This window comes from Gymnoscopelus microlampas (genome assembly GCF_963454915.1).
Source record: "Gymnoscopelus microlampas genome assembly, chromosome: 21".
Lineage (NCBI taxonomy): Eukaryota > Metazoa > Chordata > Actinopteri > Myctophiformes > Myctophidae > Gymnoscopelus > Gymnoscopelus microlampas.
In genome coordinates, this window is record NC_139958.1 from 16,361,610 (window position 1) to 16,386,978 (window position 25,369).

Sequence of the window (25,369 nt, forward strand, 5' to 3'; positions counted from 1 at the left end):
GTATTGTATTGTATTGTATTGTATTGTATTGTATTGTATTGACCAATTATTTGTTTACTAACATTGAGACTGGACGCAGAGGTGATTGTTTCATGCAATCAATTCCCAACCTGTTGTTTTGGGGTGCGCTGGTTGCAGCACACCCCAACCCCCTCTTGTGTGTTGGCTAGTAAGACGCATCCTAGCGAGAGCTGACAGAATGGGTTTCATTGCGCGCATACTGGTTGCGCGCATACTGGTTCTTATCAGTGTGACGTCGTCTGTTAAGGCCGGGTATTGTATTGTATTTGTATATACGATAAAGCATTCCCCCTGCATGTAACGTTATCTTTCATCCACGTCTATATAACTCATTTGGTCACGGACTGCTTTTTTATTGTTAAAATATTCTCATCCAAATCCCATATCTTTTTTTTTAATGCACTATTATTTATCTTAAATCTCAAATGTAATTTGTGTACATTTGGGGGGTTTGTAACTTTAAAAAAAAATAATATGTGAATAATACATGTATGAATATTTAAAATATTATCTATATATATTTTTAAAAAAGTAGGCGGGGAAAGAGACGGAAACGGAAGACAAATGACATCCAATCACATGGCAGGGAACAAAGATGGCGGACTCGGAGATTTGTGTCAGGTAAAAGAAACGACCGTTAAACTTTTGTTGTCTTCATTGCAGCCAACAACAAACTACAATGACATTTACCAACGGCTAACAATAGCACTTTCCAAATCCACTTAATGTATATTCATAATCTCATAGCTAGCCTTTACACCATGACATTAGAGTGGGATAAGTTGTGTTAGTTGCCGCCACGTTATTGTAGCATAGCCGCTGCTGCTGCTTCACACCGCATGACAACAACAGTACAGCAGCTGTGTTACTTTTACACTACATAGTTTAATACAGTGCTTTTCAAACTTTTTCATGTCAGTGACCCCCAGAATGATATGTATTTGGCTGCGGACCCCCATCTGAAAATATCTTTGTTCCAGGGACCCCCAGAAGCAAAGATTTGAGTTGAACAAAAACATACATATTGAAAGATTATGAAAGACATTTTCCACGATTTTTCAAAAATAGCAGATCTACTCGTTGCCGCGCTATGAGCTTGTAGATCTGCTATTTTTTTGAATAGCCAAAGTATACAATATAGTTAAAGTGGTTGAAATGATTGTGATGCTGTATTAACACATTTTTCTGGGGACTCCCTAGCTGGTACCCTCCCCAGGACTCCTGGGTGTCCCCGGTCCCCACTTTGAGTATTGTCATTTTAATTACATCATTCAACTTGGCAACAAAAGTGTCAAGTGCCAACACTCCTGTCAGTTGAAAATACATAATTATTGGTCGAACGAAATGCTGGTGCACTACAGGGATATCTGGGCACCTCGATGTAAAATTGTCTATTTTGTCCAAAATGTTAAATCTAATATATGGAAAATGGTCTTATGTAAAGTATACATAATTAGAACATGCTGAAACATTAGACAATTTGGTCTAATATGTCTACAATTGCTATAAAACCTGTATATCCAGTCATTTTGGGGCATAAACATGAAGTTGAAGGAAAAAATGAAGTCTGATAATGATGTACCGTGCATGTTCACATCATGTATACTTTACATTACTTAGACCATTTTTCAAATATTTTATTTTTTAACACAAAATAGCCAAAATTACATCGTGGTGCCCACCTATCCTGTATCCGTTTGTACATCTCATCCTGCTGTTCTGACTCATGTCTTTTTAAAATGTCTCCAAGTAATGAGTTAAAAGGCTTATTGTGGACGACTTTGTTTCTTGATGCTTGTGTTTCAGTGGTGGCTCATGTTGGCCTTGTTCTATTTGGTTGGTTTGGTTGAGCAGCACTAGAATAACTAATAGCTGGAATGCCTCAGTAATATTCTTGACAAATTAAATATTGGGACTAAATGAGATTGATGGGGTACCACCACCCCTGCTATGTGACGCCCCGATGCTGTTATTTCTCTTAGAAAAGTCATTTGTAGAAGGCATGGTGCACGGAGGGAGTACAATTGGTCATTACAAATGACTATATTATGGTCTTGACTTGTCAAATAACACATTCAAGTCATAGGCTATTTGTAAGACAATCAGTTTGTTTCATACAACATTAATGCTTAAAAGTTCCACACAGCAACAGATAATTAAAGGACCACTTCACCAATTTTCAGCCTTGTATATATTAATGGTCCTCACTTATGCTCTTCTCATTATTATAAGATGGCACTATTTCTGCCTGCATTGCCCATGGGGCCCCTAATCTGCAGGCTACCTAATTGTCTGCAGGCTACCTACCTGCAGGCAACTATTCAAATTGTGCTTTTGAACCTTTCACCACTACTTGCTCATATTGCTCATTATTTTAAGCTGAATGAAAACTTAAGTGTTCTGAGCTTGTAGATCTATTTTTGGGCACACAGCCACAGGCAACAAACGAGACTTGTTCTAGGTTGCTCTATTAGAACTAGCACTGAAAAGATGCACTTCAGTCTGTCATGGCTCACCATTGAGCAAGGGATTTCGTCAAGCTTGGCCACATTTTTCTGTTAACTCAAAAATGCCTTTATTTTTGTTTGAACAGGTAGTTTATTGCAGTGACACACACACAATCACTATACAAGATTTGCTGGTAATGGTCATACTTGCACCTAGCTCAAGGACTAACTCGATGAAAGAAACTGTTATTTATAGACCTAATAGCTGGTTGGAATGATTCGTTTATCAACAAAAAAAAAGTGCTGCGGTATTTACGGGAATGTCGATGACAACTGTATATGTCTATTTTGTGTTTTTTTCATAGTAGTGTTTATTTTATTAATCTGTGTTTATATATGTTTATCAAGCCAGCAGATGTTCATTGACTGCTGTATTAGTCACCTCATGGCTGTCACATACATGCATACCTCAACACATTTACTATGATCTGCTTTCTTTTTGTACACTGCTTTTGAAAAATGAACATCTCACCATTAAACCCATTCTTCTCATAGGAGCAGTCGAGAGTTATGGACCATATTACTGGGAAGATCTGCACTGCGAGAGCCGGTATGTCTTCTATACCCTCACAGGGATAGTAATGTTAATTAACTAATGAACTAGTGTTTTGAGGTCAGAGTCAAGTCCATGTCTACCACACCATTTGGAATTTTCAAATTGCAAAAAAAAAAGAAAAAACAGCTTTATTTTGCATGTGTTGTTTACTCTCTCCTTATGAACCCTTAAGGCTCAAATCGAGGCAGAACTAGATAGACACTGGGAGCGGCTACATCAAGGACTGAGCTACTATAAACCACCCAGGTATAACTCTACTAGTTTTGATTCAAACAAGGCACACAGTGTAATGTTTATAACAAAGTGATGCTGCTACTGTAACTGTAAGTGACATTTTGCTGTGTCTACAGCACATCATCTGCTGGGAAAGTTAAAGCCAACAAAGATGTGCCTCAAACATTGAGGGATTTTGGTCTGAGGATCAGCAAATTGCTGGTGAGAATTTTATTTTATTTTATTTGATGCTTTATATACTAAATGTCTGTCAGGTTTCCTTTATTTGTGTCACGATAATCATTTATGGATATATTATACATGATACAGGGTCTTGATGAGCAACAGAGTGTGCAGATTTTACAGTGCTACTTACAAGAGGATTACAGAGGAACCCGTAATTCATTAAAGGTCTGTATGCCCACTTGGATTCACTCAACACTAGTGTTGATATTCATGTACGGTGTGGAGATATTACGACAAACAATCCCCAAATGACATTTAATTATTTCTTACAGATTGTTCTTCAGGATGAGAGACAGAGCCAAGTCCTTCTGCTGAAGGTCAGTAAACATTTAAAACCTTTTATTCTACTCTATGAAGCTAATGTTTTTTACAGTTTAATAATATTACAGGAGATACTTTTTCATTCAGCTCTTTGAAGTATAAACGTGTCTGTCTGGGCCCACAGGTATCTGACTATTACTACGAGGAACGTATCTGTTTACTCAGATGTGTCCTACTCCTGTTGACATATTTTCAGGATGAGAGACATCCCTACAGGGTAAGAGGTTCAAGTTTTCACTCACATCGATCAAACACAACTACAATCACCCATCAGCCTCCCAAATTAATGAATAAATAACGTTGTTGCTATAGGCAGAAACCTTGTAACCCATATTTGAATCTTTTGTGTCTTTGTAATTTACTTCTACAAGCTCACAACGCATGGAGGTGCGACACATGAGCTTGTATATGGGCCATTTTGTGAAGTGAAAGTGGTTACATCTGTCTGTGGGTTCTATAAATATTTTTAACCAATGAAAAGTATTAGCAATAGTTTGTGACTAAATTACCACATTGGATTCCATTTCCTGAAAAGTTACGGTTTTGGATATAAGGCATGGATTAAAGTTCTCAGTTGCCACTCGCCATGACTGAGTGATTTCAGTCATTTGGAAGCATGTCACACATTTGTACTTTGCTGTAATTGAATGTTTTGTGACAATGTTTTGTCTGTACAGGCGGAGTACTCAAATTGTGTTAACAAACTGGAGAAGGATCTGGTTAGCAGCTACCAGTCTCAGTTTGAGAACTTATTCAAAGCAGAGGCACCAACATGGGAAACACATGGAAACTTTATGGTAAGAATTTGATTTCTGACCACAGGATTTGCAATATAAACTGTAATGTAATGTGGCTTACCGATAGCTGACTGGATTAAAGCACACATTACAACGTCCCAGAGACCTGCGTTGCACATTGTTCCCACTTCTCTCTCTCTCTCGCTCTCGCTCTCTCTCCATACATACACCCACAGTCATATGATTATTATTTAGCAACGCCAATGTCACAGTTATGTATTTTAAAAATACCCCAGACAGTCTTTGGCTCAGGCTATTTTGCTACATATAAAATTTGTAGTTTAGGTGGTCAGTTCAAATGGCATAATTTGGACAGACTTAATAGAATTGCATCCACAGAATGATCCTCTTCCCATGAGGGGTGGGGTCATACATCACAATTATTGTATAGGAAAAATGGAGGTTGACCTAGATAAAAGTTAGTACACTATTAGTAAGTGCGTTATCTGATAATGATATTACTATCTAAAGCATTGTGTTTCACTTCCAGACGGAGAGGCAGGTATCTCGGTGGTTCCTGCAGTGTCTGAGAGAACAGTCCCTGTTGCTGGAGATCCTCTTCTTGTATTATGCATACTTTGAGATGAGTCCCTCTGACCTGTTGAGCTTTACAAAGATGTTCAAGGAACAGGGCTTTGGCCTGCGGCAGACCAACAGACACCTAGTGGACAAAAGCATGGATACTCTGGTTGACCGCATCGGGTAAGAAACTGTGTATGTGTGTGCAGGTTAGGATGTGCTCGTATAAAGAATGGAGTAGGGCTGGGAGTTTCATTAGCTGGGCATTGAGAGGACTCATTTTATAAATGCTGGTCAGAAGTTCACTGGAGGCATATTAGAATTGCAGTGCTTAAAAAGAAAAAGATCATTTGATATTGAACATTGAAACTAACACTCTTATCGTTTTTGCTATTATAATAAAATGCTAAATCCCCAAGTGTAAGAGGAAGAGTAATCAATCATATTAAGGACATTTACAGGGAAAATGTTGGTTATTTGCGTGTATATTATTAAATTATTACATTCATGATTTCTTTTAGCCTGTACTACTTATCTATTAACTAATCAATGCATTGTTTTTTGTTTTATTTTATGTTATTACTTTCTTTTATGTTTTGTCTGGCTGCAGTTATTTCAGCTCTCTGATCCTTGTTGAGGGAATGGACGTAGACTTTCTTCATAAATGTGCCCTGGAGGACAGCACAGAGCAGCACCAGTTCTCTAACACTCCTGATATAAGCAAGGTTTGATTTGAGTCTCTATAATACAGTAGATATTGCATCAGCACTTTTTAATTGATCAGTGAACCTAAATCTTCTTTCTGTGAAGGGAGTAACCCCTCCCTCCAAATACCACACACTGGATTTGACTTGTGGTCAAAATAATTTGCTTATGGCCCCATTTTCTGAATATTATTGACAAAGAGCTGCAAAAGCCCACTGCAAGGCTGTTTTGCTTGAAATGTCTAGTGGCGTAATATCAGATTTTTTTTTTTTTAAAGAGCAAAAATCTACAGTGACCACCTAACCCTATTGCTAAGATATTCCTAATCACCATTGGGTGTCTATAGTGTGGTATTTTTTTTTCACGAATTGCATAATCGCCCAAAAAGGCCTCTTACAATAAAATTCTCTATCAGAAAAAGAGAAGTGAAAATAGCAGATCTAAAATCTCACAACACGTCGCACTGCAACGAGCTGTGAGCTTGTAGATCGGCTATTTTCACTATTTGAAATAGTGATAATGTATATAATATATTTTTGTTAAGTTTGGGTCCCCTTCCTAGAAATGTAATTGAGTCATAACTAAGAGATAAACGTTCCCTCCCAGGAAATGGACCAGCTACTGCTTACCTTCGGTGACATTCCTCATCACGGGCCTGTGCTGCTGGCCTGGGTCCTGCTGAGACACACTCTGAAGCCAGATGAATCCAGCCCAGTCGTCAGGAAGATAGGCAACACCTCCCTGCAGCTGGGGGTCTTCCAGTACCTGCCCACCATGCTGCAGGGGCTTGGCGTCTCTGGGAATAATGTAAGGCAAATAAGTTTTGGGCAGTTTTATAAATAAATGTCCCAAAATGTCCATACTGTATTTCTCTCCTAATGTTATTCACCATCCCTCCACTTTACCCACCTTTAAAAAAAGAAAAAGTGCATGCCTGTCTTGTTCTTCTTCAATTAAGTAATTTGTAGCTTTTTTGTATTTTTGTATTTTTTGATTGACCAACTGATTCCGAATGTATTCATTTTACCAATTACCCCGTGAACATTTTAGAGCAACTAATGGCAATGATAGAACTGTAGAAGAAATCAATGTAATTGTTGCAAAATGCTCTTGGCAATATACTTAGAAAGTACTACTGAGAGAGCTGAGACATGCACTTAAGAACTTTGCTAACATTTTAATGCTATTAGAGTGGCATCATTATCATGTAGCATGTTCCTTTCCTTATATTGCACAAGCAAAAAAAAATCACATACCTGTCCTGTTTTGATGTTATTGCTACCTACAGTACCAATAACTATACATTCACATTATAATGTTATATTAATATTCACTGTAAAATCTGCCTGTTGCATTGTCTATTTTCTAGTGCACAGCAAGCACAGCAAAGATGTGCATCTATGGCCTCCTTTCATTTGTCATCACATCCTTTGAAGAAGAGACTCTGGGCAACCAACAGGTATCATCCTAGAGATTGTTCCTCAAATGGGGGTATCCCTTGGGGCAGGTTTGAAAGTTACAAAAAATAGTTTGAGACTAGCGTAGAGACTTTCTAAAATATTAATTCCTCCATCATAATTTCCCTGTACTTGTTTTTACACTGTAAAAGCCTGAGTGTTCATTTAACTTAAGAGTGTACAAAAGTAACAAAATGAACCCGTAAGGGTCATTTGTACATACAAATGGACAAATCAACATCATGTCACAAAGACCACTAGTAACTCATTGCTTCCACAGGACTTGATCAACACTGCCTGTGAAGTCCTTTCTGCTCCCAGCCTGGCTGAGGTCTTTTGGGAAATGGTGAGGAGAAATTCATTAGAAACTGTCTTGATTGATGAAAAGAAACAAATAATGTTTTGTATAGTTATTGCCACATGAATTGTGATTTTTTTTTCTTTCCTTTCCTTCTCTTTTTCCTCCAGAAGCCCAACATGGGATTAGGAATGATTCTGGACAGTGCTGTCGGGATGTTCCCTCACAAAATAGGTCCCCTGTTACAGCTCCTGACTGCTCTTCTGTCAAACAAGTCAACGGCAAAAAGGGTATTAACATAAACACACACATGCATAAAGCTACAGTATATCATGTATCTGGGAAAGGTGTTAATAGATGTCTACCTTTATGTGGCAGGTGTACACGTTTCTAGACAAGATGTCCTTCTACACAGAAGTCTACAAACACAAGCCCAACGACATAATGTCCAAAGATGACGAGACACTGTGGAGGAGACAGACAGCCAAGCTCCTCTACCCCTTTGGTTAGTGTGGTTGATGGTTATGACACATGCTGTCGCACTGTCACTAAATGTATTTGACTATATATATAAATGTGAATATACCTCTTTCCCACACATTTAATACGTATTTTATGTCTGCTGCTAAACTATGTCTCTTGTACTTGAGACAGAGGTACCCTTTCCTTTTTCTCATGATTAAGCTTGTAGTCTTGCACAATTTTGAATGTCAATATTTTAACTTGTCTAAAAGCGTGAGTGTTGATTGGATTAGTTTTGAACTATGTAGCTATTTTCTGCTAATGAGCCCTCTGACATATCCATTCTTAATGGTATGCTTCTGGTATCCTGACCCTCAGGCCTGGGGCAGACTAACTTGCGGATGCCTCAAGGAGTGCTTGGTCAGGTGGGGGTGCGGGGTGACCATGCCTACATAGTGCGGTGGGACTACTCCTACAGCTCCTGGACACTCTTCACGTGTGAGGTTGAGATGCTGCTGCATGTGGTTTCAACTGCAGGTATCTGACTGGACCCAAACACATTACAAATTCAAACCCGTATTTAATGTTTTTTTTCCCTCCGGTAAACTAAACCCTTTCCCCCCTCCTGTAGATGTGATGGCTCACTGTGAACGTGTGAAGCCCGTCCTGGATCTAGTCCATAAGATTATAAGTACAGACTGGACTGTGTCTGATTGTCTGTTGCCACTCACATCTCGAATCTACATGTTGCTGCAGCGGTAAGTTGCTCCCTAGTAGTTGTTGATTTTTGAACTGTTTGGTTGCTACTATATATGTCTATGAAATTAATTCAAGGACCCCAACGGAAACAAGCCCGCAAGGACTTTTTTGGCCGGACCTTTTAGACAAAAGCATTATGAATGTAACTGTGTTGTTTTACATTCTTTTGCCTAATAAAAATTTCAATCAATCAAACCTAGTCCCTACCTAACTCCATTGAGTACAGCTCTGGCTCGCACTGAACTTTATCTACTACAATAGCAGATCTAGGATATAGGGCAAATTATTTGTCTTTTCTCTTGTTAACATTGTTTATGTTTGACTTGAATGTTATGAATCTATTTAATATACTTTATCCACTTATCCCTCAGGTTAACATCAGTCATCAACCCTCCAGTGGATGTGATCGCCTCTTGTGTAAACTGCCTTATTGCATTGGCTGCCAGGATGCCAGGGAAGGTAGGAACTCTGAATGTGCTGTAGATATATTGGTTATGTTTTTTACAGGTGTAACAACACACATATTTGTGTTAGGAAAGATGGTCACGGTTTGGTGCGCATTACAGACCTTGCAATTTGTCAGATTCTTTCTATGATGTACGAAAAAATATATTATAGTCTAAATGGTGTGAAATATTTTTAAATATTCTCAGTGCCGCTCAACAAGGCATTCCAGTTAGACGAGACACAAGGCAACACATAGCGCCTTCCTCCTCCAAAGAAAATAACGTACCATTCACAACTGCAGTGAGGCATGCTAGCGGGTTACCTCGAACATGTAGCCTACATAGCCTTTCCCAGCCGATTCAAACAGGGCAAAAGAAATCACTGCAGTGTAGCCATGGATAATCATTAGTGAAGAATGCAGGCTTTTAAAGAATCTCTTTCAGTGTGTGTGAATCTATTTTTATTATATCTTTTTTTGTATTATATGCTTGCTTCCAAAAAGCCACTCAATACAATGGATACGGTAGTTGTATTGTATTCAAATGAGCAAAATATAAGTAAATAAATTATTATTTTACTGTGCCTTTTAATTGAAAACTTTCAAATCAATGCACATGACACCACCATACTTAATCAAACCGAACTGTGAAGTTTATGATCCGTTACACCCCTAATAGTCCAGGGGCCAACACTGATATTTTCACAAATTGGTACCACCTGAGGTGGCCGTAAAGTTTTTGTATTTTTGTATTCCTACGTGTCTCTAGTTTATATTTTGGTATGATACATCTTCCAATTCAGTAGCTTAATGGCAGTTATCACTACCTACCGGCTAATGTATCCGGTAGGAGACACAAAGTAGAATCTTTGTGTCTCCTACCGGAAATACACCCAGGCATCAAATTATTGCAACAAAAACAAAATATATCCATGTATTCAAGGCTTCATGGGGTGTGCAATTGATAACTTCTCAGATTTTTGGTGTTTGCAAAAAGACTGCTTTCCATAAGCTTGTAAAAGTTGACCTAGGGTGGTCATAGCTGAATGGGTAGAGAGTCCCCCTGGGAAACTTAAAGGAGGAGTTCACCCAAAAAATGATTATTTTCTGTCAATTGCACACCCCATGAAGCCTTGAATACATGGATATATTTTGTTTTTTGTCGCAATAATTTGATGCCCGGGTGTATTTCCGGTAGGAGACACAAAGATTCTACTTTGTGTCTCCTACCGGATACATTAGCCGGTTTAGAGTGATTACTGTCATTAAGCTACTGAATTGGAAGATGTATCATACCAAAATATAAACTAGAGACACGTAGGAATACAAAAATACCAAAAATGTACGGCCACCTTAGGTGGTACCAAAATCTGCCTTGGCCCTTGGACTATAATATCTTTGTACAGGGAGCAGCAATCAGGGTATAAAGTCACCCGTTTAACCTGATCTTTTACCCACACTTGCCTTTCTCTCTTCCTTCCTTCAGGTATGGTCCAGTCTGCATCACACAGGCTTCCTCCCCTTTGCCTCCAGCCCCTTGACCAACATGGCCCAATGCATAAGGTACCGGGAGTTTGAATGACTTTAATGGAGAGCTACCAGATATATAGGAGAATGAGGTATTCTATTTTTACTATGGAGAATTATTTAATGAAACCAAATGTATTTTTTGCAGTGCCGAAGGCATGAAGGCAGGTAACTATGGGAACCTGCTGGTTCTTATCGAGCAGCCTAGGGGAGAGTACGCTGTAACCATTGCCTTCCTGCGCCTCATCACAACCTTAGTCAAGGTAGTATATGACTGAAAGAAATGTACATCAATTAGTGCAATGGTTCTCAAATTGAGGTCCAGGGACCGACTAATCGAAACATTTAAAAAACCTTGAACATTTTTTAATTTCTTTTTCAAAATGAATCATTTGAAGATTCTGTACAAAAATGTTCATGGGGGGCCCCTGGCACAAAACAATCTTTTCAAATGACTGTCCGTGGTCAAATCAGTTTGGGGGTCCATGACATGAAGATGTTTGAGAAACACTGAATTAATGATGATAACACTACTTTAGTTTACACTCATTCACATACATTTGTGATCTTAACATGCATAGCAACCTGCCTATACCAACTCTAAATTTTTTGTTTGTTTCTGGCAATCCCAGGGTCAGCTAGGCAGCACTCAGAACAAAGGCCTGATCCCATGTGTTCTGCTGGTGTTGAAGGAGATGCTGCCCACCTACCATAAGTGGCGCTATAACACCTATGGTGTCAGAGAAAGGATAGGTGAGGGGACATTTCTGATCGTCTCATGTAACAATGATGGCTAAAGCTATTTGACATTTTTGACGACATCGGTATCAGGAGTTATGATTTTTACCACACATTGACATTGGACCGAAAGATCTGGCATCGGTCTGCCTCTAGCTGAAGTGGCTGTATGGTCCTTCCAGTGTTATGTAAATAAAGTGAACATCTGCTGCTACTGTTCTTGTTTAATGCAGGCTGTCTGATCTTGGAGCTGGTCCATGCCATTCTCAACCTCACTCCAGAGGGAGAGGATCAAGTCAGGTAAGACTGATATCTCCAAAGCTTATGTTTATGTTTCATGCAATAATACTACTTAATAATGGTTCCTTTAACTGAAGCCAAATTATATAATTTGCATGTTGACATTATGGCTTTGGGATAGTTGGTGGTAGCAATCCATCCGCTATTTAAACTGTTTAACATCCAGTAGACAACTTTTCTGTAATAAAGTCCTATTATAATCACATTAATCTCTGCCAGGAGATTTGTGTATTCAGATTTGCATGCATTTCCATGATTGTGGGCTTACAGTCGAATTTGAACAAATGATCCACAAGCTACTCACATGTTTGCTAGTACTGTTGGTACTAGCAAGCTAGAATAATTTAAAATACATTCATCTAACAAACTTTTAGCTTCTTGAAAAATGATTGTAATTATCATAGAGAAAAGCATGTACATTGGCTGGAAAGCTAGCTTGTAAGCTCACATCAGGATTGTTTCATTATTCTGTTGAAATCTACCGGTAATTGCTTAGATTCAGTTTTAGCAGGAGCCCATAATACAGTTTTGGGGCTAATGAAAAAACACAAATATCAAGGCTGTAGGGTTAGGTTCAGGGGTTGACAGCACTCATCACATGAGCAAAGCCAGAGACGTCCTGCACTAATAAGACAGCATGGAGAAAGGAGTTATGGTTCTTCAGACTAAACGGATGTTGCTGCTCAAATGCAAAATAAATACTCTTGGCTATTATCAGCCTTCATGGAACCAATTTTTCATGCTCTCTCCTGCTCCAGCACTCCCACCCTGCAGTCTCTGTGTATCTATAGCCTGGCTAACACTGAAGCAGGCCAGGCCGTGGTCAACATCATGGGGGTAGGAGTAGACACCATCGATATGGTTATAGCCGCACAGCCCAGCAGGTATGACTGAATAACAAATATTTATTAATTACAATGATGTCTCTTATTATCTTGCCTAGTTTCAGATCTACTGCATATATTATGCTACTTGTCTGTTGTCTGGTCTGTACTTATGCGTTTTGTCCTTTTCTATTTATCAACAGAAAACATAAAGCATTTTGTCATCCAAAATAATGTTGTTGAACTTGTGGTCACTATTAATCCATTCAAAAAATAGCAGATGTACAAGCTCACAGCCCGTCACTTCATGCCGCGCGGCAAGCTTGTGCATGTGTTTTTTTTAATATTTAGAAAAATCGTGAAAGGGTTTGAAATATGTTGAATAACTTCGAATTACAAAAAAGTTTGAGAACAGCCATTTGTAGAATTGGCCTCAGGTCTTAATAGGTTAAGGCGAAGCTGTGATATTTTTGCCTTTTCTTTGAAATCGTATAGTGGTGGCGCTGAAGGCCCAGGTCAGATCCTGATCCAGACAGTGAAGTTGGCGTTCTCTGTCACAAACAACGTGATCCGTCTGAAGCCGCCCTCTGACGTGGTGTCACCACTGGAACAGGCCCTGACCCAGCATGGGGGCCATGGTACCAACCTGATTGCTGTCCTGGCCAAGTACATCTACCATAAACATGACCCGGCTCTTCCACGTCTGGCAATCCAGTTGCTGAAGAGGCTTGCCACAGTAAGGCAGCTAAACATTACTTATTATAATTCATATTTTTGCTTTAAAACTTAAATCAATTATTGCATTTTTTAAAAATATTGTCAGCAAATCGATTAACCACTTAAGCCTGGTTTTAGAATGTTCCTGCAGTACTATGACATCATCAGTATGACTTCAGTCATCTCCACATTTTCTAAAACAAACAAAAAATAAAAGATTTTACGCGTTAGCTTGTAGATCTGCTATTTTTGAATTCAATGTGTAAAATAAAAAAAGTAATTGTTTTACATTTATTTTGAAATAAACACAAATGTTCACAAATCTTCTCTTATGTGCCAAATCATCTTTGTTTTGTCCCTAGGTGGCGCCCATGTCAGTGTATGCGTGTTTAGGCAGCGATGCAGCAGCCATTCGAGATGCCTTCTTGACTCGACTGCAGAGCAAGACCGAAGACATGAGGATCAAAGTGATGATCCTGGAGTTCCTCACTGTGGCCGTGGAAACTCAGCCTGGCCTCATCGAGCTCTTCCTAAATCTGGAAGTCAAAGACGGAAGTGAAGGCTCAAAGGTGAGATAAAAAGACGTGTAATTGTTTTCTTACCGGGACATGATTTCTTTACTAGAATGTGTACCTTGAGTCCCTAAAATGTAATCTGTTGACAGGACAAAGTTGACACTCCTGTGTATATTAACCACTTAAACCTGTATACTTTGTTGTATGTCAAATAGCGAAAATAGCGGATCTAAAATCTCAGCTCCCGTTTTGTTGCAATGCGTTGCGATCGGTTATTTTCGGCAAATATTGGCCTATTCTTAACTATTTTGACATGCCCAGAAAAAGGATGCTAGGTTTCATGTTGTTGAATGACCCGAAAAAGGATGCTAGGGTTCATGTTGTTGAATGACCCGAACATTTTCTGGTGATTTCATGGCATTTGTTGGCCTGCAGGAGTTCCTCCTGGGAGAATGGAGCTGTCTGCAGGTGGTGTTGGATCTCATTGACTCCAAGCAGCAGGGGAAGTACTGGTGTCCTCCTCTGCTTCACCGGGCCGCCCTGGCCTTCCTTCTGGCCCTCTGGCAAGATCGCAGGGACAGTGCCATCTCTGTCCTACGTACCAAGTAAGCATGTTGTCTGCCTAATATTTATTTTGATCAGCGAAAGAAGGTGGTAAAGGGCTGCAACTATCGATTATTTTCTTTGCGATTATTTTATAAATAACCCTTTAAAAAAATTATTTGTACAGTTTTTAATATATAGATAAATAACCACTTTTGCGTCATTGTATACTTTGTTGCAAAACTTTGTGTGAAAACAGTGAAAATAGCCGATCTACAAGCTCACAACACGACACATTGTAAGCTTGTACATCTGCTATTTTGGAATTATTTCGCCCTATAATAAGATTCCCAAAATAGTGATTTATTATTTTATTAAATTATTGCTTATTATTTTATAATCGATTAGTTCCATTAACTGTTGCACTATAATGTGGGATTTCTTATTAGATGGATGATTGATTACCGGTACAATGAATGTTTGGCTGTGTTCCCACAGAGAGAAGTTTTGGGAAAATTTGACAACCCCTCTGTTTGGAACCCTCACTTCTCCTCCAGACACCACAGAGGTATTTACTGACTTAGACTAATATACATCCATATAAAAAAAGGCATGTCATATGTGTCTTAATGATCTTACCTTTTTACTCCTCTTAGCCTTGTGTTCTGGAAACCTGTGCTTTTGTTATGAAAATAATTGGCCTGGAGATCTACTATGTTGTCAGGTAATTTCTCAATTCTTGAAATGTGTATGGTTGCTATATCATCGCTTAATGGCAGAAATCTTGTTCGTCCATACTTCATGTTATGTATTTTTTCATAAATGAATCCCCTATTTTATACTTCATCGTATGACAGTGTTTAAAAATATCCAGTCCACAAGCTCACAACACGTGGTGATGTTCAGTCGTGAGATTAGTTTTTGCTTTAATCCCTGTGTACTTGATGGTAAACGTTGGACTCTCTCTGGTGTCACAGTGGCTCCTTGGAGCAGTCCCTGAAGGACGCGTTGCAGAAGTTCTCCAACGGGAGGCGCTACGAGTACTGGTCCCAGTACGTCAAGTCGTTGGTGTGCCACGTGGCGGAGACGGAAGAGGAGGGCATCCACTCCTTCTCTGAGACCCAGATGCTCATCTCAGCCTGGAGGATGCTACTCATCCTGTCCACCAGCCATGTATGTCTGAGTGCACTTTTAAGCAGTTGTTCTCAAATGTTTTAATTTCAAGGATCCCAGTTTGGTATATATTAGGCCACAGACCCCCATAACTCTCAATGTTACAGACCTGTAAGGGTCCATTTGGTTCTTACTACCTAACTATCAATAATTAGCTGGGGTGCTGCTCATCCTGTCCACTTGCCTTGTATGTCTGAGTGCACTTAAACCAGTGCTTCTCAAACTTAAATTTCAAGGCCCCCCAGTTTAGTATGCATTAGGCCAGTGGTTCACAAACGTTTTCATTCAAAGACCCCCAAAATAATTTGCATTTGGTCACGGGACCCCCTTCTGAGAAGCCTGATAGGCCCCATACAAGATTTGTGTTGTTAATATTTTTCAAAAAATGTCAAAGCTTTTCAAGATTTTGTTATAAATAGCAAAATAGCATAAATAGTAAAATCAAGTATATTATGTTTGCCCAAATATCTATTTTAATATTGTGACAATATTTAGAGATGACTATTGATGATGTGACAAATTATTTCCACGATGAAACTTTTGAGTCTGCATTACTGTAATGCAGACTTTAAAATGGGGAAAAGACGACACTTATATGCCATATCACTAAATTATGTTATCCAACATCTTGTCTCATATCAAGATATTGATATATTGTCCAGCCCTAGTTCAGAAATGTTCGATGTTGACATAATGTACAGCAGACATCTAGATATGTAACACAGGGCTGTTGAGCACAATAAATTGTGTTCTAGCGCTAATTGATGTGTGTTTTTGCCTGTAGTCTGACGTAATGCACCTGACAGAGGACTCAACTAGACTGAAGCTCTTCATGGACGTCCTGGATGGTACCAAAGCAGCTGTGAGTTACCAGGACTAGCTTCATTAAGTTCTTGTCATCTATAACATAACTGTTTAGTGGTCTTGTTAATTTCTTTATTATATGTCCATCAGCTGTAAATGTTTTCTCATTTCTCTGTTCTGATTTGGTACCGCTCACTGCTTCTCTTACTCCTAGCTGATGGTTCCTACGTCGGTCCCTTGTCTGCGTCTCGGATCCATGATGGCCACTCTGCTGCTCACCCTCCTCAAACAGTGGAGAAGGTGCGTGTATACACTGTACTGAATATGTGCATTCTGTGAAGATGTTTTTCCACTCCATTCTGTGCCAGCATTTCCATGTCTTTCTTTCACTGCTGTCCTTTTGCAGTGTGGTGGCGACAGCCCCTGATATCCTGTCCCCCCTGTCCCTCATCCTGGAGAGTGTCCTACAAGCTGACCAGCAGTTGATGGAGAGGACGAAGGCCAAGGTCTTCTCTGCACTTATATCTGTGCTGCAGATACAGGGACTCAATGGTGCGTTTCTTATAATTCCATTTTAGACTCCTTAAAGGAAAATAATCGTTGAGTCCAGACAGATGAAACATTTATGATAGTGTACACACACAGCACAGTGTATGCGTGTCTTTTAGACGTTGTATGAATGCACTCTGCAATTTCACTGTTCACTAGGTGGTGAAATAGCCCAGCTGCCCCAGCTTCTGCTGTGCGTCTGTGAGACTGTGAAGGACGAGGCCCTCGCCCTGATCGACAGCACTCGCCACATGAGCCAAGCAGGAGATGTGCTGGAGGACAAGGACAGCATGGAGACGGATACTCCCCGCAGTCTTCAAAAGGACCAAAGAGATGGGGTGGGGATACATCACGGGTCCCCAAACATATTCAGCTCGAGGCCCAAAAGAGAAACAAAATTACATTATGAATTAAACTATTAAGCCCTATTTAAAAGAATAGTGAAAATAAGCAGGCTATTTGCACTAATTATTTTTTTTAAATTGGTCCGCAACCCAAATTTGTTTTTTGGAAACACAGGGCTACATAGTATAATTATTATCACATGACAAAATGATTGAAAAGTGTCATCAAATTATCAGGTACATGTTAGATGCAAATAATCAGTTCAATTAGGATTATTGATGAAAAGACTTTAACATTTGTGTGACAAAGACTGTACTCTCACTTTTTAGTAAAATTCACAATATGCCAACTATAATGATGACGTTGGAGCATGTTGGAACATTGGAACACACGATACATACAGGGCTAACTGGGCGCTTAAATATAAGTTAACTGGTCAGGTTAATATTATAAACCGTTTTGAAAAAGGCTGTGTTTTTATTCATACCATGGCATCAGTCATTATTTTTCAGAGCTTGCTTATAGAACAAACGGTATTCGTAAAAGTGCTCTGAATATATTAACCGTTTTATGCTACAATACTGTATGTGCCAATTTGTGATCGCAAACTAAGCTCCGTCCATTCGGTGCGTCTCTTTGTCAGGTTTGTGTGCTGGCACTGCACTTAGCCAAGGAGCTGTGTCGTGCTGATGAGGACGGAGAACACTGGGTGTCGGTGATGAGGAAGGTTCCAGTTCTTCCCTCTGTTCTCAGTGCCCTGGAACTCAGTCTGCGTTCCAAGCAGAACGTTTACTTCACTGAGGCCGCATTGCACCTGCTGCTCACTCTGGCCCGCACGCCACAGGTAAGTGCACCAAAGCACGCAGGGACATTATACTTAAATCAGTCCTTCACATTAACGCATTCACTGCCAGGAATGAATTAATTAATTCATCTGTCTACTGTACCCTTGTACCTTTGAAAAATCATGGAATATTCTCTATGAACCCGATCCTCACAGTGGCTCGTTGCACGCACGGGAGACCCGTAGAAAATGGACCCAGACATTATTAAAAAGTGAAACTGATGCAAGCCTTGTCGCATGTACCTTTCTCAAATTATCCTGCAGGGGGCAGCAGCCGTTGCTGGAGCTGGAGTTATTCAGAGCATCTGTCTTCCACTTCTCAGCGTGTATGAAGTCTCTTCAAATGGAGCCTCACAGGTAAAAGAACAGAGCTTTACACCGAAACATATATAGATTTTTAGATGCAGTGACATGACAAGAGGTGATGGAATGAAACGGTATAACAGTATTAATCTATTTGTCTGTCCAGGGTTTCTCTCGCAAACCCCAGGACTCCCCCTGCTGGCCAGGGGTGTACCGACTGTGTATGTCTCTCATGGAGAGTCTGCTCAAGACGCTACGATACAACTTCATAAATGAAGCCCTTGACTTTGTTGGAGTACATCAGGAACGCATACTGCAGGTAAGGGTGTGTGTGTGTGTGCGTACTGTATGTCTTGAAGGGCAACTTTGCTGATATATTTAATGTGAATCCTGTCATACTGAGGAGAACATGTGAAAATTGCACATAACACTTCCCAATGCATTCTGAGATCGACTACTTTCACCAATTACATTGGAAAAAATAATGATATCAATAGAACAGTCTTTCCACCCGACGGCAACGAATCAGGCTTAATGCATTCCTTCTGTGCTGCCCAGTGTCTAAATGCAGTGCGTACGGTGCAGAGCCTGGTGTGTCTGGATGAGGCTGATCACACAGTGGGTTTCCTGCTGCAGCTCTCCAGCTTTTGCAAGGAATGGCAGTTCCACCTGCCCAAACTACTCAGAGATGTACAGGTTCGTCCAAAGAGAAACAAAATTACATCAGCTAGACAAATTAACGCTATTGCTACCTTTAGTTAATTATATCTTTGATACTTTTGCAGTACAGCTATCTAACCTTTCTCATTTTGGTTACGTTTCTCTCTATATGCAGGTAAACCTGTGTTACCTGTGTCAGACGTGTACATATCTCCTCCATAGCAAGAAGATGCTCCATCACTATCTCCAGGTCTCACACACATTTTTAATTTACATTCTTTTGAAATCAGAAAGTATTTTTGTTTTATTAGATTTTGTACACAATTATACAACTGTCTACACTCTAGTCTACACTGTAGGTGCGGAGATAACAGCGCAGAGAGTGAAACCTATGATCTGAATAGTCATTAATATACATTTTCTCATTGGGCTAATTTCTAGCTGGTGTTTATACTGGAATGTTTGCTGGGGACCCCCCCAAGGACCCCTGGGATCCCACTTTGATAACCACTGCTTTAAGAAATGATATGCACTGCTGTGTTATATACTTTGTTTGTACTTCAAATGGTGGAAACAGCAGATCTACAACACTGTTTTGTGAGCTTGTAGACGGCTTATTTTCGCAGAATGTTAGCCTGTTATCACCGAATGTTTGCCTACAATGATTATTTGTTGTGTGTAATTCATATAGGTTAAAAATGGTGAGGCGTTACCCCCTGGTCCTCTCCCAAGATCCCACCGCTCAGCGCAGACTCCCTCCAAGGAGGCGGCGGGTGGAGGGGAGAGGGAGGAGGCAGAGCAGAAGGCCCTGCTGGCTGTACAGTGCAGCCTTCTGAAGATCCTCAGCAAAACGCTGGCTACTCTGCAACACTTCACTCCAGACTGCTGCCAGATCCTACTGGACCAGGTACCAGACACAATGCTGATTATTGTTATCTCACTTTAACTTGTAACTGTCACTGTATTTGCTCAGTTCTGGTCTTAAGCTATTCTTTTTACCCCGAATTCTATTGGGGGTTATAGACATTCGCACAATGTGTTCTGTGTTTCGAGGCTCTGCTAGCCCAGGGGGTCCCAAAAATGTTCATGCCAAGGACCCCCAAATTAGTTGCTGTCTCTGGCTGCGGTCCCTTATTGTGAAATGGCTTAAAAAAATACAAACTTAAGATTAGAATAGCCAGTCTACAAGTTCACAATGTGTCTCACAATCGTCTTACATTGTGAGCTTGTAGATTATTTTTGAAACATTTTCACAGCTGAGACGGGAGGAAGGGAGCGCTAGTTTTTCTTAACCACCGTCCACCATGGCTCACCAACTCAGAGTACGGATGGCCATTTGGAGAAATGGGATTAACCGGTAACCGCTAGGCCTTACCGGTTAAATAACCGTTAAGGAAATGTGTTGAAAAAATGCTCTATTTACCGATTAAATCGGTGACCCGGCCAGCAGTCGGTGGTGATTGCGTTACGCAGGCCGTGTCTGACGGTATTGTTTAGTGTGCAGGTGATGTAATAATAATATGGCAATAATAATATATAATATGCGGATTCTGTATTTCAAGTCTGCTTTGCACAAGTTACAAGTAACCTCCTCATCATTCTTTTTTTGTGACTTCAAAATAAAATGTTTTTATTAAATGTATTTATTTATTTTTTAACGGTTAACCATTAGCCGTTAGTGTCTACCGGTTACCAATTTCTTAACAGTTAACGGTTGGCCATCACTAACTCAGAGGCTGTGCTTGTTGAAGCAAGGCCAACGGCAGTGGTACTCGCTCACCTAGCAGCTTGCTCAGGCATGCCTCACAAACCTCAAGGCGTCCAATTGTCTGTGTCAATGTATGGATTTGGCATATGGAATAATGTGCATCTCTCTCTGTCTGTGTCAATGTATGGATTTGGCATATGGAATAATGTGCATCTCTCTCTGTCTGTGTCAATGTATGGATTTGGCATATGGAATAATGTGCATCTGTCTGTGTCAGTGTATGGATTTGGCGGAGTATAGGACCCTGTTTGTCCTCAGCTTCACAACATCACCCTTTGACCCAGATGTGCCTCCTTCCTTTGGAACTCTGCTGGCCACCATTAATGTGGCCCTCAGCATGTTAGGAGAGGTAGGTTCCCCGTAAACTCAACAGTTTCTAAATGCTTTGCTCAAGAGAGACTGAGGACAATCTATCAGCTTGCTTTGCTAAAACTGGGTGTCAACAATTAGTGATGTAAAAGCGCAGTTGTCAATACTAGTTTACAAACAACGTTGTTGTCATTTCCCAACGCCCACGTTCTGCAAGTACCAAATCTGCTTTCACCCATGGATTGCATTGTTCTCTTAATTGTATTGTATTTTGTGCTCCTAATAGCCTTTGTCCCCAACTCTGTTGTTTCCATGAGCAGATGGAGAAGAAGAAAGAGCCTGTTTCATTGAGTATAGCCTCATTAGCATCATCAGAGGAGATCCAAGCACTCAAGTAAGTAGGCACCCTTTCTTCCCTCTGTGTTTAAGTATTATTTGGATTGGTATTTAGTGTCCCTATTTGGGCATGTCTTTATATTATAGGTGAAAATGGAAAGTAAACCAAATTAGCCGGAGGGTTTTCTTTTTCTTTTTTTTATAAAACTCTTTCTCTGTCCAGGTCTTTACTGATGTTCACAATGGAGAACTGTTTCTACGTGCTAATCTCCCAAGCTGTACGGTGTCTGAAGGACCCCACTATCCTCCCTAGGGACAAGCAGAGGCTCAAGCAAGAGCTGAGCTCTGAATTGGTGAGACCTCCTGACTTCATCTGTTCTCTTTCACTTCTAGTTATTAACTGTGTTGAAATCATCTAAGCTTTTAAACACATGAACACTACAGTAGCAACTCTATTCTGCCCATGTCATAATAGGCAAACATTTGGGGAAAATGGATGAACATATGTCGAAAATGGCATATCTACAAGCTTGTAGATCTTCTATTTTCTCTATTTGATGTAAAACCAAGTGTATATGGTTTAAGTGGCTAAATATAGGTTATGAATGTTTTTTTTGTTTGTTTTCAGTGCAATTCTTTTGATTTTTATTCTCTCCTTCTAGAGCACTCTTCTCTCTGGCCTGTCTCGTCACTTCCGTAGGGGGTCTCCTTCGTCCCCAGCCAGTGGCATTCTGCCTTCCTCTCAGACAAAACCTCCCACGCCAGGCTCCAAGGGGAGCCATGAGGGCCAGGAGACAATCATCCAGCTCGTCCAGGCCTTCGTCAGACTTGTGCAAAGATAGCCAGTCATGTGTAGCATATCTGTTGCTGTCGGGCAGAAACCTTGTATGTCCAATACCGTACATTTTCAGGAAATGTGTGAAAAAGAATAACCTTTGTTGTAAAGGATCCAATATATTTATTATTTAGTCAAAAGCTCTTGTTAATACATTAAATTGGTTAAATATAACACCCACAAACAGACATAAGCACTTTCACTTAAAAACAATTGCAAAGCAAGAGAACTACTGAGAGATTAGGATGGCAGCTTGCCTTTTTGCCCTGACGGCCATTGACTGGGTGGCATTCGCTGAGCGGGTACCACCCAACTAGAGTTCTTGAAGACATAATTGTGATGCCATCTGTGGCAAGCTAGCGTCCCTTCCAGAGACCCCTCTTAGTGATTGCCTGGACTTAAAAAGTGCTGTGGCCAGACCTGGGATGGTGGATGAGTTTGAGAAGTTCCAACGCCCTGCAGATCCCCAAGTCTGTTGATACTCAAACGGTTCTTACGCACAGGAGGCAGAGGCTTATAACAGTGCTTTGACCTATGCTGAGGAGTCCAAGGCCTGTATTGCTCGGTATAAGAAGGAGCTTGATACATTTGTTCACCTTTGACCAAATGACAATTGAAGATTTGAATGACTTTCCCTGAGACCAAATTGGACAATGTGAAGCACCCCTACTTGCCACACAAGCCTATTGCAGAGCTCTAATCTCTCCGATGTAATATTGGTCCACGGTGAATATGATGTACTTTAAAGAGAGAGCGCAAAAAAAGCTAAAATAGCCAATATCTAATTGCGACGCATGGTCAGTTTGGAGATTTGCTATTTTTGCGTGCGACACTCTTGTACGATGAAAGGGGGCATTAATCTACGAGAAAAAAACATTACGTTGAAATATGGACATATCTACAAGGTTTCTGCCCAACAGATATATACAGTATATACATTTTTAATGCTGTTGGTACATGCTGTTGGTTCTCCTTGACAGAACCAACTGAAAATTCCTTCCAGCACTTTACTTGAAGTAGTGCTGACAGACAGAACCATTTCTAGTATTACAGTATGTGTTGCTTAAATTGATTTTTAAGCTACTTGTTATACAAATATCTGACCTAGGTTACAGTTGAATCTTTTTAATATTACACAGCCAGTCTCTTTTTCTATAACTGTGTTAAGTCATCTTGCAAAAATGCCTCTTCCTACATTCTTCACTTAATACTTGGATTTGACATAGCGATGTATGCATCTGTTTGGCTATTACTATGGCCCAGCTTTAAAAAGAAAAGAAAGAAGAAAAAAAATTCATGCTCTATGAATGAATAGAGCTGCCTATTTATATAACATTGCTTCTGGAAGGGAATCTATAGACAATTAGGTGCTATTTAACATCAGCTTGACTGTGATTCGTCTTTCCAAGGCCTAGTTTTATAGGTCACTTTGGTATCACTTGATGACCAGACATCCAACTATGTCAATGAAGTGAAAGATTATGTATCCTTTAAAAGCATTGTCAAATAGCATTTTCATGTATTGGTAGTAATGAAGCCGTTATAGAAAAGCTTACTCTGTATATTCTTACCGTTTGCTTGTTATTTTCCTATGTCTTGATTTTCATGGAGGTTGGTGAATGGAATATCTATCATTTATTCTAAGAACAAAACTTTTTTGATGTGGAGTTTGCTTTTATTTTATACTCCACTCGTTAACCTATTTCATCTTGTATACATGTCAAAGAAGCTGCCAAGATTTGTATTGGGGGAGTGCTAATAAAAGGGACTAAACATTTGTTTCTCATGTATTCTCAACCTAAATGTTAAATATTTAGTAGTAAAATGTCACAAATACTGTCAATGTGGACAGAATGCTATTGCTTTCTTACAAGAATATGGGGATGTACCGTTTGGCATATATTTCGGCCATTTGAAAATAGCAGATCTACAAGCTCACAATGTGTCGCCTAATCTATGCACTTTTGGATTAATCATTTTATTCTGGTTGGAAATCTATACATACAGTGATAGTCACATTTGAGAAGGGGCCATTTAATTCTTTTTTTTTTTTTTTTGAGCCATCACTAACGATATATGAGCTGAACCTGTTACTTTCAGAAACTTGCCATGGGTGACCAGTGCTCTACCGAGGCTATTCGAGACAGACGCTCTAGGCTGCAACAGAGACGGATCATTGCCAATACAACAACAAAAGCAGAGCACCTGCAGCTATCTATCTGCATATAGCAATCCGTATTCATCAGTGGATGCTTTTGTGTTTACATGCCTCGACAGCCAGGCAAGTAAAAAGTGTTTTTAATACACTGAGGCACTCAAAGTGATCAATGGGAGTTTTTTTTTTACCAGTTATAAGGGGCACTGTCATCAAAAGCATGCAACTGCTTGCTTGTGTCGTTTTATGTCACAACAGCAGTTTGTTTTATGAAGACCAGTTTATTAGATTACAAATTGGTATTCATATTATGAAGATTATAATGTATCAAGACCAGTAGGTTGAAGAGCAGTATGTTAAAGACCAGCTACCCTAATGTGCCAACAGTAGGCTTACTTGCGTCCCTTTGAACCTAATCTCAGATTAATTTTAATATACAGATGCATCAGTGTATTCTGTTGCTGATTTTAAATGCTTAATTTAAAATGGTGTAAATATTTAAGTGTGTGTATTACAATTTAGGCATTTAGCAGAGGCCCTTAATCCAGAGCGATTTACAATAAGCAAGGAAAACACAAGGTAATATACATCAAATGCATGCATAGAAAGAAATGTAATTAAACTCTTGTTAACTGATTGTATGAGCGCCGAGCAATTTTGTTTTATAAAAATCACACCCTGTGTGAAGGTAGCGGCGCCTTTGATGCATTATGTCATCGATATGTGTTTATAATGTGTTTATAGCCATCTGTCACGTGAAGCTTGACCAATCACTTTGTTGACGGGTCTGACCAATCAGAACGTTGACGGGTCTGACC

The 25,369-nt window shown here is 39.8% G+C and overlaps 1 protein-coding gene across 1 annotated transcript; it reads left to right on the forward strand.

Moving 5' to 3' along the window:
* Positions 1–576: 576 nt before the first annotated feature.
* On the forward strand, positions 577–24,174 carry nup188 (nucleoporin 188). Its single transcript, XM_084047471.1, has 43 exons — positions 577–642; positions 3,024–3,078; positions 3,257–3,330; positions 3,435–3,519; positions 3,628–3,708; positions 3,816–3,860; positions 3,989–4,081; positions 4,542–4,661; positions 5,152–5,363; positions 5,791–5,905; positions 6,492–6,692; positions 7,255–7,344; positions 7,623–7,688; positions 7,811–7,930; positions 8,019–8,145; positions 8,481–8,639; positions 8,734–8,860; positions 9,233–9,320; positions 10,793–10,869; positions 10,982–11,096; positions 11,466–11,586; positions 11,805–11,871; positions 12,630–12,755; positions 13,191–13,431; positions 13,775–13,981; positions 14,363–14,532; positions 14,969–15,038; positions 15,127–15,194; positions 15,448–15,643; positions 16,428–16,505; positions 16,662–16,747; positions 16,854–16,999; positions 17,156–17,334; positions 17,985–18,185; positions 18,450–18,542; positions 18,655–18,807; positions 19,047–19,184; positions 19,324–19,398; positions 19,840–20,055; positions 21,134–21,265; positions 21,546–21,619; positions 21,785–21,914; positions 22,224–24,174. Exons 1-43 carry the CDS (start codon positions 617–619, stop codon positions 22,401–22,403), a joined length of 5,223 nt encoding a protein of 1,740 aa, XP_083903597.1. The 5' UTR covers positions 577–616; the 3' UTR covers positions 22,404–24,174.
* The last annotated feature ends 1,195 nt before the right edge of the window (positions 24,175–25,369 follow it).

Bases quoted from the DNA above. Each gene is read 5' to 3' on its own strand.
- nup188 (XM_084047471.1), top strand. From the start codon at position 617: ATGGCGGACTCGGAGATTTGTGTCAG. The intron at 7,931-8,018 runs GTATTAACATAA...TTTATGTGGCAG, and splicing joins ACAAGTCAACGGCAAAAAGG to GTGTACACGTTTCTAGACAA. The intron at 8,861-9,232 runs GTAAGTTGCTCC...CTTATCCCTCAG, and splicing joins ATCTACATGTTGCTGCAGCG to GTTAACATCAGTCATCAACC.